This window comes from Callospermophilus lateralis, chromosome 8 (assembly GCF_048772815.1).
Source record: "Callospermophilus lateralis isolate mCalLat2 chromosome 8, mCalLat2.hap1, whole genome shotgun sequence".
Lineage (NCBI taxonomy): Eukaryota > Metazoa > Chordata > Mammalia > Rodentia > Sciuridae > Callospermophilus > Callospermophilus lateralis.
The window spans coordinates 108,936,692-108,953,367 of record NC_135312.1 but is presented as its reverse complement, the minus strand read 5'-3'; the positions used below and the strand labels follow the sequence as shown (position 1 = coordinate 108,953,367).

Below are 16,676 nucleotides of genomic sequence, written 5' to 3'. Positions count from 1 at the left end.
TTCATACATGTACTTTGGATAATAAAATGCCCATCGCATTCCACCATCATTTATAACCAACCCCATGACCTCTCCCTTCCCCGTCTACCCCTCTGCCCTATCTAGAGTTCATCTCTTCCTCCCATGCTCCCTTTCTCTACCCAACTATGAATCAGCCTTCTTACATCAGAGAACATATTTGGTATTTGAATTTTGGGGATTGGCCGACCTCACTTAGCATTATCTTCTCTAACTCAATCCATTTACCTGTAAAAGCATGATTTTATTCTCTTTTATTGCTGAGTAATATTCCATTGTGTATATATGCCACATTTTTTAATCCCCTCTCATTGTTTTTAATACTATGTCTAGATGAAATTTCACTTTGAATTTTAGGGAGATTGTCAACTGATTACTAGGTTATACAGCTAAAGCACATTAGTAACAATAGGTATATGAAAAATTACTGCAATTTAAAAATCTTTTAGTCTAGCCATTCTTTACTTTAGCCAAATGTCTGAGAATTCAATAATACTGAGAATTTAATTTTATACTTGTAATATTCTTGAACTGTTTTAGAACATAATATATTTTAAATATATTTATTAAGAGAAATAAATAATTCCCCAGATGTGTTTCTAATGGCTGTGTATTTCAACAGTTTTCTTTGTTCAAAGTAATTCAGAAATAAGAAATCAGAAATTTGAATATGCTGATACAGTAGCATGAATATTAGATTTGTCTGATTAGTACTTCCTAATAGCTTTAAGTAAACCAGCATTTATATAGAACTTCCATTGTCCATACAAGTTCTGCTTTCTGCAATGATTTAGAAACAAAATCTGAATTAAGAATTATTCTTATAAAGATATTTTGTCTTAGTTTGTGTGGATGGTAAAGAGGCACATCATAAGAAGTGCTTTCTCTCCTAATTAAAATATGGTTCCCAGAAACCAAGAGCATGAATTTGTGTAAAGAGTTTAGTTTTACCTGTACAGTTATACATGTTTGGTTATATTTACATTTTAAAATCATCTATTAACTATGAAGAAATCAGATTTAAAACAAAACTTAGCTGTGAAGAATTAGGAGATCGAGTAGACAGAATTTACTCTGTTACTATGACTGCAAAGAAAATGGGTTACTATACAAAGAAGAATGTCTCTTCAGCTTGTACTTCAGATCACACCATGAGTTGTGAATGACTTGTGGCTGCTCTTAGGAGGTGATTTAATTTTATTCAGTGTCTTCTGACTAAACCAAATCTATCAAATCTTATATAGTACTGCTTAAACAATTTAGCTCCTTAATAAATAGATATAATTTTGGTTGGGTCCCACAGGCTTCAGAATATTAACCTTAATAGTTTTAATAATGGAGAATCTACATAGACTGCAAGTTACTGTTGACAATGAGTTTGAAAGTTAGACATTTTTTAAAAACTTATTCTTTTCCATTTTATATATCATCTCCATATTCTTTGACAGGTTGAACTGCCAATACATTTTAGGTTGAAAATTATCTCTTGATGAAACCACTCACAAATTGATAAATGGATTTAAATTTAAATTTTCTTGTAGTATCTGTCAAGAGATGTGACAGAATATCAAGTGCATCACTGCTGGAAATTTCTAGTTTGTGGGGAACTTCATAATTCAATGAAAACAAAATGAAATAACTTATTGCATAAAGTAGAGTCACTAAATTGCCATATGATAAAAAGTGAATTTTATATAGATCATCACTTCTAGATTTAATGTTTTTAAGAAGGTGACAAGGAGGAATTGTACAATGATTAGATGTGGAAAGTAGGACTTAGAGAATGTAGGAGGTTTAGAAATTAAGTTTTTTTTTTTCCCCCTCCTACTGGAACAGAATGTTGGATCAATTTAACAGCTGTTTTCAAGCACGCTAATAGTTGTTGAATTGATATGATGACCAGCTGTGCATATTCTTTCTCCACTGATGATGGAAAACAGGGAAGGAACTTGAATTTTAGCTTGAAAGAAGTTAATTTATGTAGAGCAGGAAGAAATTATAGGCACTCTCGGATGTATTCTAAAGTTTTACCAGTGAAAGTTCTTAAAAATGGCATGTGGTCTCTTTAAGTAACCTCTCAAGAAATTAATATTTATTTCTTCTGTTACAAGATTATCTGCAAGAAAATAATTTTGCTGTTTTAGCAAAATAAAATAAAACTTAAAGTAAGTTTAGCATCTGGTTCAATTGTCCAATTTGAAATAAAAGTAAATCATTTTTTAATGTTCATTATGAAGTATTTTAAATTACAAAATAAAATCATAGAAAGACCCCCAAACATTCTTAAATTATTTTTATTAGTGAATAAAATATAAGCAATTTTGTTTTATCTATCATATCCTTCTGCTTTCTGTATTGATTTAGAAACAAATACCACTCCCAGTGTGGTGATACATGCCTGTAATCCCAGAGATTCAGGAGGCTGAGGCTGGAGAATTCAGGACAGCCTCAGCAATTTAGCAACTTACCAGGATCCTCAAAATAAAAAATAAAAAGGACTGGAGATGTAGCTGAGTGAAACTATCCCTGAGTTCAGTCCTCAGTACCATAAATTAATTGATTAATTAATTAACCAATTAATTAACAGAAAAAAAAGAAAGAAATGCCAGCTATCATATTCTTTCATCGGTAAATATTTTGGTTATCTATTTATAAAAGAATAATTCTCTTATTTTAAACACAACTACAATATCACTATCATACTTGAAAAAAATCATTAATGTTATCATTTTTAACTGTTTATTCAATAAGATCAAAATGAGTTCCATATATTACCATTGGTTAAGATGTCTTGTCAGAGTTTTATAATGTCATGTAGCATTGCCCATAGTGTTGATTTTGATAGCTATACCCTGGTGTTAACATGCCACTCTTTGACAGGTATTTCCTAACATTTGGTAATAGATGCTTGATGAAGTTCAGGTTTACATTTTGAGCAGGAATGTATCACAGGTCATGTTGACTGTAACCATTTAAAGACTCATATCCATTGTCACCTTTCTTTTTGTGTTGTGACTAGCAGTTGATGATTGCTGCCTATATTCATTTCAGTAGGTGTTACAAAATAGTAATAATTCTAAATCTATATTTGTCCATCATGCATTACCTAGAGTAGTTCTAAAATGAATAATCTTTGATTCATTATTATCCTGAGTATAGTTCACATAGGAAAGAAAGGAAAATGCTTTTTTACTTCTATATTTGTCAATTTCAGAAATAATTGGTTCCAATCCATCAAAGGCAAAAAAAAAATTTTGAACAAATTATTTTAAAATCTCGATTTTATAGATTTAAAACATTTAACTGATATTCAAATTATTCTATCTTTTAAAGAGGTTCTCTTCAAATGACTCTTTGTCTTTTGACATAGTTCTCTTTTGGAGGCTATGCTTGTTTTCTGGTATCACAAGATATTTCAGGCTCATTTTTTATACTCTTTGGACAATTTTGTGTCCATAAATTTTTTTTTCTAGATTGGAATAGTGTTTGACAAGATTTGTAATTGTTGGATTTCTCCTCTTGGTGAGGGGATTTATGTAAAATTGAGGATCTAAATATAGGCTGTAGATGAATTGGAACCAATTATTGTAGAGAGATATGATCAAATTAGGCAAATCTCACATTTTATAGATAAAAAGGGATCAGTATTCTTTTGAGAAATGTGTGGACCTTTTTGGAAACAGGAGGAATTGATATGTGGAGGTCTGAATTTCTCCTGGAATTTTGACTTTGTGTTGTTCCTTAAGTTATTAATATAAATTGTGAACTTGGCTTTACTGTGAAAAGTTGATGTGATATGGAAAACAAGTTTTTTATGTATTTTCTCCAGGACAAAACTGCAGATTTATCTCTTCAGGAAGTAAATCCCCTAGTTGTTGACGTCTTCCTACCTACACTATGTTGATAATTAGAAATAATAGTAATAATTTTCAAAGTCATATAATGCTATGATCATTAGTAAGTAGTAAAATAGTCTTATATTTAGGAAGTGAGATCAGTCTGTAATAGAGAACTAATCACAAACGTCTCATTAGTAGGTGAACATTTTAATCTCTATGGGATCAGAGCCAATAACAAAAAGTAATATAATAGAAGGCTAAAGGGAAAAGAAAGGCAATAAAACTGTTGACCAGGAGACAATAGGAAGAAATATCACAACCCCATAGACATTCTTGGCTCTTTCACTCCCATTGATTCATAGAGATTCATCTCATGGAAATGTATACAACCCTTCCAGAATGTTAATATCAAATGATAGACAATCGTATATGACTAAGTCATTTTTTACTCTTTTGTAAGAGTAAGAAATGTTGTGATGTCTTTAGAGTTCATTTAATTCAGAGATATTAAAGACATTAACTTTAGTCTTATCCCTAAGAAAACAGCAGAGAGGATTCAAAGAAAGTGATATTATTATTTTTTTAAGAGAAAGAGAGATAATTTTTTAATATTTATTTTTTAGTTTTTGGTGGACACAACATCTTTATTTTATTTGTATGTGGTGCTGAGGATGGAATCCAGAGCCCCACACATGCCAGGCGAGCACGCTACCGCTTGAGCCACATCCCCAACCCCAAGAAAGTGATATTATTTTCCCCTCCTTTTGGGCAGAACAATAGCATTTAAGTAATGAAGTTTTTTTTTTTTTTTTTTCGTAATGTGAAGCAGACATTTGTAGGTATTGATAAAGATCACAGCCATAGCATATTTTTGAGGCATCAGGTTCTCCTTAGTTTTACAAATAAATCAGTCTTAACAAATGTATACACTGGCAATGTGGCAGCCCAGTTCTGAGTTATTCACGTATTTTCATCAGTCATCATTTTCCTTTGCCTTCCCAGGCTTATCCACACTGCAAGCTGTGCTGGATTCTGCTGCTGAAAAGAAATGGCAAGTGACTGCTATCAACGTGGGGAACATCAACAATGACAAGAAAGATGAGACCTACCGATCACTCTTTCAAGATTTGGAGTTAAAAAAAGAACGGCGTGTAATCCTCGACTGCGAACGGGATAAAGTGAACGATATTGTAGACCAGGTTTGCTCCTCTCTGTTGTCTAATGGCACCAAATATAGAATATGCATGCAACGTCAGCGTTTGCAAAGAGCATTTGTGCTAGGTGCTTGAACAGCGGTTTTCACTTTATGGTTTATGTAGGATGTAGCAAAGATCATCAATTAAATTATATCTGGCTTCAGTTAACAGATGGTTGTCAATAATGCAGATAGATCATATTAATCACTAAATAAATTCAGTGCATATTTCCAGAGTTATGTTTTACATGATAAGTATTGCCTTAAACCTTGATATTTTGAGTTAGAAAATTTGAATTCCATTCTGTTAAAAATTTTTAGAGATCAAGAAATAGATATGTTTTAAAGTCAAAATAATATTTGAATTCTAGAGCAAAAGCAAGTGAATATTTTTGAGACACATGGATTATTTCAAATATTAGAGTACAGGATGGTGTAATCTCAGGTAGTAAGTCCATATTATTGTCTAACTGGATCTATAGCTCTAGAAAGAGTGTACATTTACTTCTGTAAGAAGTAATTTTGTCTCTATATTAGGGGATTTGTGTCACTATAAAAAACTGTAATCTCTGAAGTTAAAATATGAAGGAAAGGCATTCAAAGGTGTTCACTACTTGAGAAGTAAATTACAAGTATCCATTTGGACTGTTTGAAAGAATAACAAGATACCAGAGATAGGATATTTTTATCTGTCCTTACCATATTACGCTGCTTCTATTTAAGAGCTTTAAGAATAGGACAACGATCGGTGATATTCTAATGATGAAAAATAATATCCATCATGTTTTAAAGACAAGATAAAAGACCAGGGATGTATTATGATTTATTGATAAAATTTCCTTGGATGGTTATCTGTGTCTTGTCCTAGCGCGCGCTCTCTCTCTCTCTCTCTCATACACACACACACACACACACACACACACATACAAGCACACATACACACACAATTGTGTGTTCCTTGGAAGTATGTATGATTGGAAAGAAAATTCACAGTTGAGAACATCTTTCTTGGCCCATCTAGTTATATTTATCAATTCATTCAATGGAAAACATTTTACAAGCATACATGTTGATGAAGCCCTAACTGATTTATAATACAGACCTTAAAACATAAAAGATGAAACCATCATGAAATATTGAATAGCTAAATAAAACTAACTTGTTATGAGAAAGAACTAAATGTTGTACCCCAGAAAGATGAGTAACTTCAATAAAAAAATTCTTGATTCCAGTCTCAGGAGATGAAGTTAGGAATGTTTTTAACCTAAAGGTCTCTTGTTCAATGTGAACCTCAAAATCTCATTTGAATTTCAGAGGAGGTTCTCATTAAAACTGAATTTTAATAATATTCACTAGCCTGGTTAAACAAGTTTAATTATTCCTGACTCATCATAATAAATGTTGGTGAAAGCATATATAAAAATATTCAGAATCAGAAGAGTGAAACTTCAAAAGAAAGTGGGGCCATATGAAAAACTATGTTTTGAAGTAAATATGTGATCACTGGTATTGACATCGATTCAAAAAGCAGAGTGTTTTGCATGTATATGTATTAATGTTTAATTTATTAAGTGAGTGCATATACTTGGTGATATCATTCAAGAAACATTTATTGAGGACATCCTTCCTCTGTCCAGAGTGAAGGATCCTAAGAAAGACAAGTTAGAATGGCATCTGTCTCCTATGAATATTACTTAGAGGGGAAGAAAAAATGTACCCCTACAACATTATAATATTACAAATTATAATGCAAAGTGGTTGTGTTAGCTTTCCATTGCTAGATTAAATACATCTCTGGGCACTGTATCTTATGCCTGTAGGCCCAGAGGCTTGGGAGGTTGAGACAGGAGGATTAAAAGTTTGAGACTAGCTTTAGCAAGTTGGCAAGGCACTAAGCAACTTAGTGAGACCCTGGCTCTAAATAAAAAGGTCTGGGGATGTAGTTCAGTGAATAAAATGCTGCTGGATTAAATCACTGATACAAAAAACAAAATAAAACAAAACAAACAAGCAACAACAACAACAACAAAAACCCTGAGATTAATGAGAGAGAAAGGTTTATTTTGTCTAACAGTTTTCAATCTGTGGTTGGTTAACCCACTGCTTTCAGGTCTCTGGTGAGGTATAGTTCATCATGGTGATATGTCGTGGTATTCTCACCCCATGGTGACTATGAAACCAAAACAACAACAACAACAGAGAGAGAGAGAGAGAGAGAGAGAGAGAGAGAGAGAGAGAGAGAGAGGAGACCAGACTTTCACAATCCCCATGGAGGGCATGCTCTCAATGACTTAAAGACCTTTCACCATGCCCATCTCTTGAAGGTTTCTGCTTATAATAATGCTAAGTGGAGGACCCAGACTTTAAGACACAGGCCTTTGGGGAAATTTAAAATCTAAACTAAAGCACTGAGCAGAGGTCAAGGAACACGGAGGATGAAGTACCTATCTTTCCAGGGAAAGAATAATCTGTGAAGTGTTCACTTAGAAGGTAGCATTTGGCTGGATTGGATTCATCCATTTATTTATCAAATAGATATCTCTGTTGGCTAATGTTTGTCAGACAAGCACTGCGGTGTGTCCAAAACAGCAGTGGAAAACAAAATAGGCCAGCTCTCCTGAGATACATTAATACTGTATCAGAAATTAACATAGAATTAATGCAATGGAATATACTACAAATGAAAAGAACAGAACGTTCTGAGAAAAAAAAAATTAGATTTGGATATACATCAAGGAGTAGAGTTTACTAGGCAAAAAGTAGGGATAAAGTACATTTTAAGAAAGGGAAATGCTATTTATTCATTCAACTAGCAGGTAAAAAAGAACAGAAATGAGACGAAGCCCTTTATCTTCAAAATGGTCTAAAGTTAGCAGTAGAATTAAACTGTATTCAATAATGTATATTACTATCATTTATTGAGACTTTGAAGGCATTTATAGCTGTGATTAGGTAGCAAAGGATCTAGTCACCAAAAAATTTAGAAGTTAACACAAATTTCTATTGTTGGTATAACATTACACGTTATTATAAAGGAAAGTTACAAAAATCAGTATGGTCACCACTAATTTTTATATAGACATGAATTAGTGAATTTTCGTGTCCCCTTTTCTTCTCAAAATCTACACTAAACTCAAGTAAGGAGGCTGATATCACTGTTTTACTGTTTATCTTAATTCTCAGAAGGAAGACATGGATGCTTTAGAAAGTAGAATGTACAGTAAACAAAGCCAACAGATGTCCTTAAGATATGTGAAGGACACAATCATCTTGATTAAACTGATATCAGTTCACTTATTTTTCATTCAGGATATCTTTTCTTCAAAATTCTCTCTTCCACATGGACGGTTCAGTTTCTTGGGAAAGGCAACTGAGTTATGTTGCCTAAAAACGGGTTAGAAAACAATAAAAACTCTAACTTTTTTTTGAGCAGCTAACACTTCCTATCCAAGTAGCATATGGTAGAATCCTTCCCAGGAGCTTTGTTGTTGGTGTGTAAGTGTGCTGCTTTGGAGCACCTGGCTTGGTCTGGGTTGATGGAAAGTCAGGGAATTCCTCTCCCAGCAGGTGTGATGATTAGGCTGAGATCCACTGTGCATAGTCTGAAGTGGTGGGAAAAAGGCTTTTGTGTGCAAAAAAACTAAAAGATAGCCACATGAGAATGGAGAACGGAGAAAGTAGGTTTGAAGAAGGTCACAGGATCTTTGGAATTTAAAGCACATTAAAAAATTATACTTATTATGCTAAAACAATGGGAAACCACCAAATCAGTTTAATCTCGAAAGGGAGCTAATGGTTTGAATTCCTGTCTATAGCCTTGGCATTTCATACATTCCATTGGTGTGATCATTTTCTTACAAATAGAAATTTCATTTGAATGTGGATGAGCTTGGATTTAGGGTAGCTTAATTTATGATTTGTTTAGCTTTACAGTGGTATGAGAAAGCCATATGCATTCAGTAAAGCTCTACTTTGAATTTTGAATATTAGACTTTTCCTGGGCTAGCAATATGCATGTGATGCTGGGGTGGCAATGAGGCAGACCTACCATGTCATCCCAAGTGGCAACACCCCATACTCTAATGTTTGTTAAGTATATTCTATGCATGCTTGACTTCAGATATCTTCATGTTACAGTGGATTTATCAGGACATAAGTCCATTACAGGTTGAGGATTATCTGTGAGTATGTACCAGTACAATGGCACAGACATTTCAAAGGTACCTACTCTCTTTATAACTGACATAGATCAATGAAAACTAAAACTGATTCAATAATGTCCAAAACTATTGAGAGTGTTATTACCAGGGTGACCACTTCTTCCATGATATGCGTGACAACTGTAGAGAAAAAAAAAATAGTTTTTCTGATACTTGGCTGTCTAAACCTAGAAATAATGTCCATTTGAACTAAGCTGTCAACATTTCAAGATTCTTAGTATAGCAGTATTATATGAAGAAATTTTTTTATTTGTTCACCAATATTCTTAAATTTATGTAATTCTAGAAACTTTGTGTTTATATTTGAATGTAGATCTGTGAATATAAAATCTCAGGTGTCGGTTTCAAGTGTTTAATTTTTTACTAAAATAACAAGGATGTAACTTTTGTAGGAATTAAATTATGACTCATGAATTAAATATATTTTGATTTTATATATCTTTAAACTTCTTAAGGAATTTGTGTGCTTATTTTTATTATTGACAAAAAAGGGATAGTTATTATGGTTCAGTGATTGACTTTGTGAAAGATAACAGTTAGTAAGCACTAAAATTTATTATTACTGTTTTCTAAGAGGAATAGTGCCTAGATTTGATAATTATATTTTATTATATATTACTTGATGATTTATTATAAATATTATTTAAAAAAACATAGCAGATAAAAAATTTTTTTCCTAAATTAGATCATAATATCAGTAGTCTTACATTTATATCATTTGCGTTTATTAAATAATTGTCTCTTTACCTTTATTAGGTTATTACCATTGGGAAACATGTTAAAGGGTACCACTACATCATTGCAAATCTGGTAGGTGACTTAACTGGTACTTATTATTATTAGATATGCTTATTAATAAAAACTTAGAGCAATCATCGTTTATTAGTAGTATTTTAAAGATATAGTTTGTTTATATTTAATAGATTATAAATGACAGTATATTTTAGATTTACTTCCCAATTTCCATTCCCAGTCAATCTCCCATTATTACAAACTATGTAACAAGCTATAGAAATATGCCATGCACAGTGGTACACACCTGTAATCCCAGAGGCTCAGGAAGCTGAGGCAGGAGAAGAGGGACTTCATAAGCCAGCTTCAGAAAGAGTGGGATGCTCAGCAACTCAGTGAGACCCTGTCTCTAATGAAATACAAAATAGGGCTGGGGATGTGGCTTGTGGTGAGTGCCCTTGAGTTCAAACCTCCCTACAACCCACAAAGCAACCACAAGGACACCAACAAAAATAGCTATATAACTGCCTGGTGTGGTGATGCAGACTTATAATCCCAGCAACTCAAAGGCTAAGACAGGAGGATTGCAACTTCAAGACCAGCCTCAGTAGTTTAGTGAGGGTCTAAGCAAGTTACTAAGACCCTGTTTCAAAATTAAAAAATACAAAGGACTGGGGATGGCTCAGTGGTTAAGTAAGTTCCTGGGTTCAGTTCCCAGTACCCCCCCCACCCCCAAAAAATCTACAGAACAATATTTGACTTAATAAAATATATCTATATGGGAAGCTAATTTCAATTCAGGGGAAAATTTTTATAAATATATAAATTAATTGTCCAAATGTTCCTTATTTTTCACTGTCAAATTAAAATTTACACTGAAATGACTGCGTGGTTAATTGTATTTCCTTCTCAAGTATAATCAATTAATTTGGAATTATAAAATCTTTTTTTTTTTCAAAAAAGGTTTTAGATCAGTAGTGAAATAAGCTTTGGCCTTTATTATTGTAAAATTTTATGATCTTTAATTGTATACAATCCTTTGTAATTAAAACTACTCCCTGCATGCTCATGTATAATGTCCTCAGGAATCAAAGAAAAAGAAGGAAAGAGAATGATAGCTTATCTAAATAGCATGGTAGGAGTCTGGTAGAGTTTTTTTTTTTTTTTTTTAATACAAATGTAGATTTATTTTATAGTTTCTGAAGTATTGGATTGTATAACACAAAACATCATTTTGACTTGTGACAAGAGAAAAAAAAACAAAATTTATCAGCTTACCATAAATACTGTTTTCACTGAAGGTTGTATCAATGACTTAGGAATAATTAATTTCTGATCAACATGCTGTTGGGAGAAGCTGGTTTGTTCAAGATGAGATTTGTTTAGCAATGAGATTTCTGTCCTGTCATAAAAATTCTCTATGCCAGATGGGGTGGCACAGGTCTGTAATTCCAGCAATTTGGGAGGATGAAGTAGGAGGACTGCAAGTTAGAGGGCAACCTCAGCAATTTAACAAGGCTCTATGCAACTTAGTGAGACCCTGTCTCAAAATAAAAGGTAAAATGGGCTGGGAACATGATTCAGTGGTAAAACACCCCTGGGATCAATCCCTAGTTACCTGCCCCCACCCCTGCCAAATTATCTAGACTTTTTCCTTATAGTGTACTAAGGAGATCCTAAAGTACTTCCTATAAAAAAGTAAGAGTTAAAACAAATGAAATTCTGTAATGAGGCTCTTCAGAGCCACATTCAGGCAGAGAACAGCCTGGACAGCCAGTCCCCTGTGTGAATCCTGCCATTTGATGAACAACGCAGAAAGCTGTGATCTTTAAAAATGTCCAGATGGAGAAGATTATACTGGAACATTCAGAAATAATGACAGAAGGCGGCTCATCAATTTGAAAGTTGGTATCTGATGCTATGGAAAAGGAAATAAGTATTTGAATGTTGAATGACCAAAGTTAAAAAAAAAAAAAAAAAACAAAGCTGCTATCATGCTTCTATGGAGAAATCTACCTAATACTTGATTTGAATTCAAGTTTTGCTTTTCCTTTTTTGAACACTTGATTTCCTCACCACCTGGAACTTCTAGTGAATCGTAATTTCAAAAGTCTGTATCATGCTGTCATTTCTGAGAATTTAGGGCATCCTCAGAAATTCCACTGACATTTAAAATTAAAGAATGCCATCCAAAGGTGAATGGCTTTTATCCAAATTCTTGATTGAGAATGTCCTTTTTCCCCCAGCCAGTGTCTGGAGAGTGTCTGGAGAATGTTAGAGGAATTGGTTATAAAAGATAAAAACAAAGCAAAGCAAAACAAGAAAAAATCTTCAAAAACTTCAGATATTATTATTGATGAATTTCTTCAGCAATTGCTGAATCCTTGATTAGGCTTCTGAAACAGAGTCTGAGAATAAATTCCTGAAAGAGCGATTGAAAGGCTAGCTAGTACATAAATTGCACATAAGGGCATCCTGTTTTCCTTTCCTCATCCCTTCTGCTGTCATGGATTTAACTTAATTATTTTAAAAATAATGCCTCTGCAATTCAGATTGTGCTTTGGCTTCTCTGCTCTCATTCATTATCTCCTTTTCCTTCTGCTCCTCATAAATTGAAAAGTTTTGGACAGGAAAGAAGAAAACTTAGGGAAATGCAGATCCTCACTAAAGCCAGCTTAAAATCTTACTCATATTTGCAACTGAATTTATTGTTCGTAGTAAAATTACAGTAAAACAACAGTGAAAGGATAAAAATGTTTTAAAACCTAATGGAAAGGAAGGAGAAAATAGGAAAGAAAATACCAATTATGCCAGAAGTCAACAAAATTTTTTAGGACATGGAGCAGATGAAGGATGAATATGGGGGATAGCTAACAGAAGGAAGATAAAACTAAAAAAAAAAAAAAAAAAAAAGTGTCTGCAGAGTGGGATAGCTAAAAAGAGGCAGCATTTGCTGGCTTATAAAGCCTAACAAGGGTATTCATATGCACATCATTGAGGAAGAGCTTTCAGAAGCAATGTGTAAGTGAGTGAAGGAGGCAAGGCAGAGAAGGAAAGGGAGCTAAACACGAATGTGGTTAAGGTTAGGTTTAGGCTCTGTCTGAGCCCAGATCCCTTAGGACTTTCTGTTGCATAAATTGTATCACCTTCTTCCAACAGGAGACAAGGCAGAGACAGGGAGGGGCCTTTGTACCAGATTCCAGTTAGTTTTCACCTTGACCAAGGAGGGAGTGGTTTCCATTCCAAGGCCAATTTATCTGGGAAAAGTTATGTATGTGAACCATTGGCCAAAGCAGTAAAGGCCCACAGAGGAGGGACATATCAGTTGCACTCCTGAGGTGGATTCCAGGAAACCAAGAATTATTAGGAACACCTGGGACAAAGTATTTTATTCAAAGTCCCTTGCAGGAATGATTGGATACCCCAAGTACTCATTCCACACAACCCAAATAAACAAGTATCCACAAGCCTTGGTCCCTAAACCCCCACTTCTCTCTTGTCAATATACTTTGTAAAAAAAATGAATCGGAGGAATTTGTGAGACTCAAGAGGCATGTGCTAAAAACACAAGACAACTAAATGAAAGTCTACAAGTGGAATTCTGAACCTCATGTCCCCCATCCGCCATCTGTCTCTAGAATTTGGTCACATGTATTCATTTATGTGGAGAGTGGATAATCTGAAGAAACCAAATGGAGCAGAATAGGCAGGACACAATTCTGTCCACCCTACCCAACATCTTATAGCAAAGCATACTTGCTAATGAGCTTCACTCACATATATAGAAATTCCAAGAAATGTTCTAGTATCTTATTCTGAAATAATCAAGCATGACTAGTCATTTGAGGGAAAAAAATTTTTTTTTGCCATGAAGAATGTAATACAAACAGAAACTGGGCAGGTGACATAGGAAAAATGTTTAAAATCAGAGTTAATATCTACTGCAAAATAAAGAAAAATAATTTTAACCCATAAAAAATAAAATGAAGAATAAAATCATTGGAAATCTAATTTGTTTTATTTCTTACAATAGAAAATTAAATTACATTAATTGGAAAATAAAATTGAGAAAAACTTCTAGATTATATGACGAAAGGACAATAAGGTATAAAATGGGAAAAAAGAAAACCTGAAAGAAACTTAGACATTTAAGGGTTACAATATTTTAATAATTGACTTTGTAGAAATAGAGAAGAGTAAAAATAGGGAAAGGGAATTATTAAAGAATTGTTTGAAAAATGTAGAAATGACACAAATCTCACCACTGAATAAATAATACAATAATAGAAGAAAGAATGAAAATGAGAATATCATCATGGAATTTCAGAGATTAAGAGATTTTAGAAGTTTAGGGCAGTAACAGGGAAGTAGAGAGGAGTGAGAAGCAGGTCACATGCAAAAAAGAATTAGAAATGACATTTTTTGAGAGCAACAATGGAAAATGAAAGTCAACGGAATGATACATTTAAGTTATAGAGTGTTCATCTCAAAATCCTATTTTGAGCCAAAGTGCTAATCAAGTGTCAGGGTAAAATCATTTCAAATATAAAATGTCTCAAAAACTTTACTTCCAATGTGTTTTAGGAAACTATGAAGGAATCTAGTAGAAAGAAAGAATAAAGGAAAAAGGAAATATGACCCAGGAAATGAGATTTACTCAAAAAAAGAAGTGAAGGAACACATTAGGGTAGTAATAGCTGTAGAGTAGAAGGAAAGAGGAACCAATTCAACTTGCAGCAGAAAGGAGGAGTTCTAGAAATTAAATATTTAGGATTACACTGAAATAGATTTCCTGATGTTTGAATATTTCTTTTGTAAAGAAGCCTTTCTTATATGTATATGAAATGTTTTCATGAAGCACCTGAAAAAACATAAGGTTAGGCATATAGAGATCTCTAGTAGTGAAGAGACGGTGATTAACATTCAGGTGAAATAATGCTCAAGGGAAAAAAAAATGCAATCCTAGTACCTTATTTGACTTTGCTACTAATAACAGAGTTAAAAATATGTGAACAGAAAACATTGATCAAAATAGGTGAAGAGAGAAATGGTTTGGTTACATAATTGGGTTATATACTCATTTGGCATAAATGAAAACTCAACAAAAATATCTAAAATTAAAAAATTAAGAAAGAACAGTGAAAGTGTGTCATTCATAAAGAACAGGTAAATTAGTGAAAATGAAGTCATTGAAATTGAAGGCTCTGAAGCATCTTAACTGGACCATGGGTGGGGTCAAACAGAGAATCTCTGATTTTGTTATGTAGGTTTTAGTATAACTCTCTCTCTATGTATATATTTTCATATCAACAACAATGAAAAGATTATATTTTTTTCAGTATGAGGACCCACACTTAATTCATGTCACTCTTAATCATTATGCACAATAATGAATCATTCTAAATATGAAAATATTTTAAAATATGAATATTTTATAATTATAAAATGTGATATATTTATAATTGTGACAATGAAGTTGTGATTTTTATTTTTTATAATCAATTTGAGTTAAAATTCGTGACAGCACAATATTTGAAATCAATGAAAATACCACATGATAGTTTTAGTAATGAATGAATTCATTCTAATAATGTAATAGACATTGATCTTATAAAATTTAATATGTTCTATAAAATTAGTTTCAGGCTTAATTTGAAATTGTGTATTTTCAATTAAGCAATTGAGAACACTGGCTGGGCATGTACCTTCCATTCTCATTTTAAAGATGTTTATCCCAGGCCAGGGAATGATCAATTTAAATAGGAATGACTTGACCACAAGGTTGCAGTCTTGAACTAGATTAATGTTAGTGTCTGTAACCATATGGCAGGGTTCTGTTTAGATTCAATAAATAAAGCCCATTCCTTATTCATTGATGGTCTCTCAATAAAATGGAGAATTTTTATACAAGGACTCTTCAGTACTTTATGAGACAGCCAATCATTAAGCATGGATTGATTATAAGGACCCACTGTGATACCTACATGATGTTAGGCGCTGGTGAGGAGCTTTGACTGATAAATGTGTGAAAATGTTTTTGGAGACTTTTTATCTCTCACATGTTCTTTGAAATATGTAAAGCCACAATGTATAGAATTATTTGGGGAATGTTAAGTTCTACTTGAATGACATACAAATGTTTTATGTCTAGGGATTTACTGATGGAGACCTACTAAAAATTCAGTTTGGAGGCGCAAATGTCTCCGGATTTCAGATCGTGGATTATGATGATTCCTTGGTCTCTAAATTTATAGAAAGATGGTCAACGCTGGAAGAAAAAGAATATCCTGGAGCACATACAACCACAATTAAGGTTTGCTTTTCATTTCTGTTTTTATTTTTTTTTTTTCCATATAAGGGTAGTGATGGAGTGTGGAAAATACAGGAAGGAATAGAGAGCCCAGTTCAAATTTTGGTAAACATAGTTTATTATAGACTGCTAAATACAGTTTTTACATTATGTTTAAGTTAGAAACAATTTTGTTTTCTTCCTGTTTGCAATTACCTGCATTCATTTATTTATCCATTTGGCTTTTTTATATTGAGTGGATTCTGTACCAGGCACTTGGGTGACTTAAACAAACAAACAAACAAAAAAAAAAAAAAAAAAAAAAAGAAAGAAAAGAAAAGAAAGAGTCCTGTTTTTGCTCACAGTTTGTGGAGGAAGGACAA

At 33.1% G+C, this 16,676-nt stretch overlaps 1 protein-coding gene across 3 annotated transcripts in view; it reads left to right on the top strand.

Annotated features, from left to right (window-relative positions):
- Gria2 (glutamate ionotropic receptor AMPA type subunit 2) overlaps positions 1-16,676 on the top strand; it is a 140,168-nt gene that overhangs the window by 80,230 nt on the left and 43,262 nt on the right. For all 3 annotated transcript variants that reach the window (XM_076863786.2, XM_076863787.2, XM_076863785.2), the window contains exons 4-6: positions 4,860-5,056; positions 10,029-10,082; positions 16,156-16,317. In XM_076863786.2, coding sequence (XP_076719901.1) covers positions 4,860-5,056; positions 10,029-10,082; positions 16,156-16,317 — 413 coding nt within the window. The remainder of the gene's footprint in view (positions 1-4,859; positions 5,057-10,028; positions 10,083-16,155; positions 16,318-16,676) is intronic.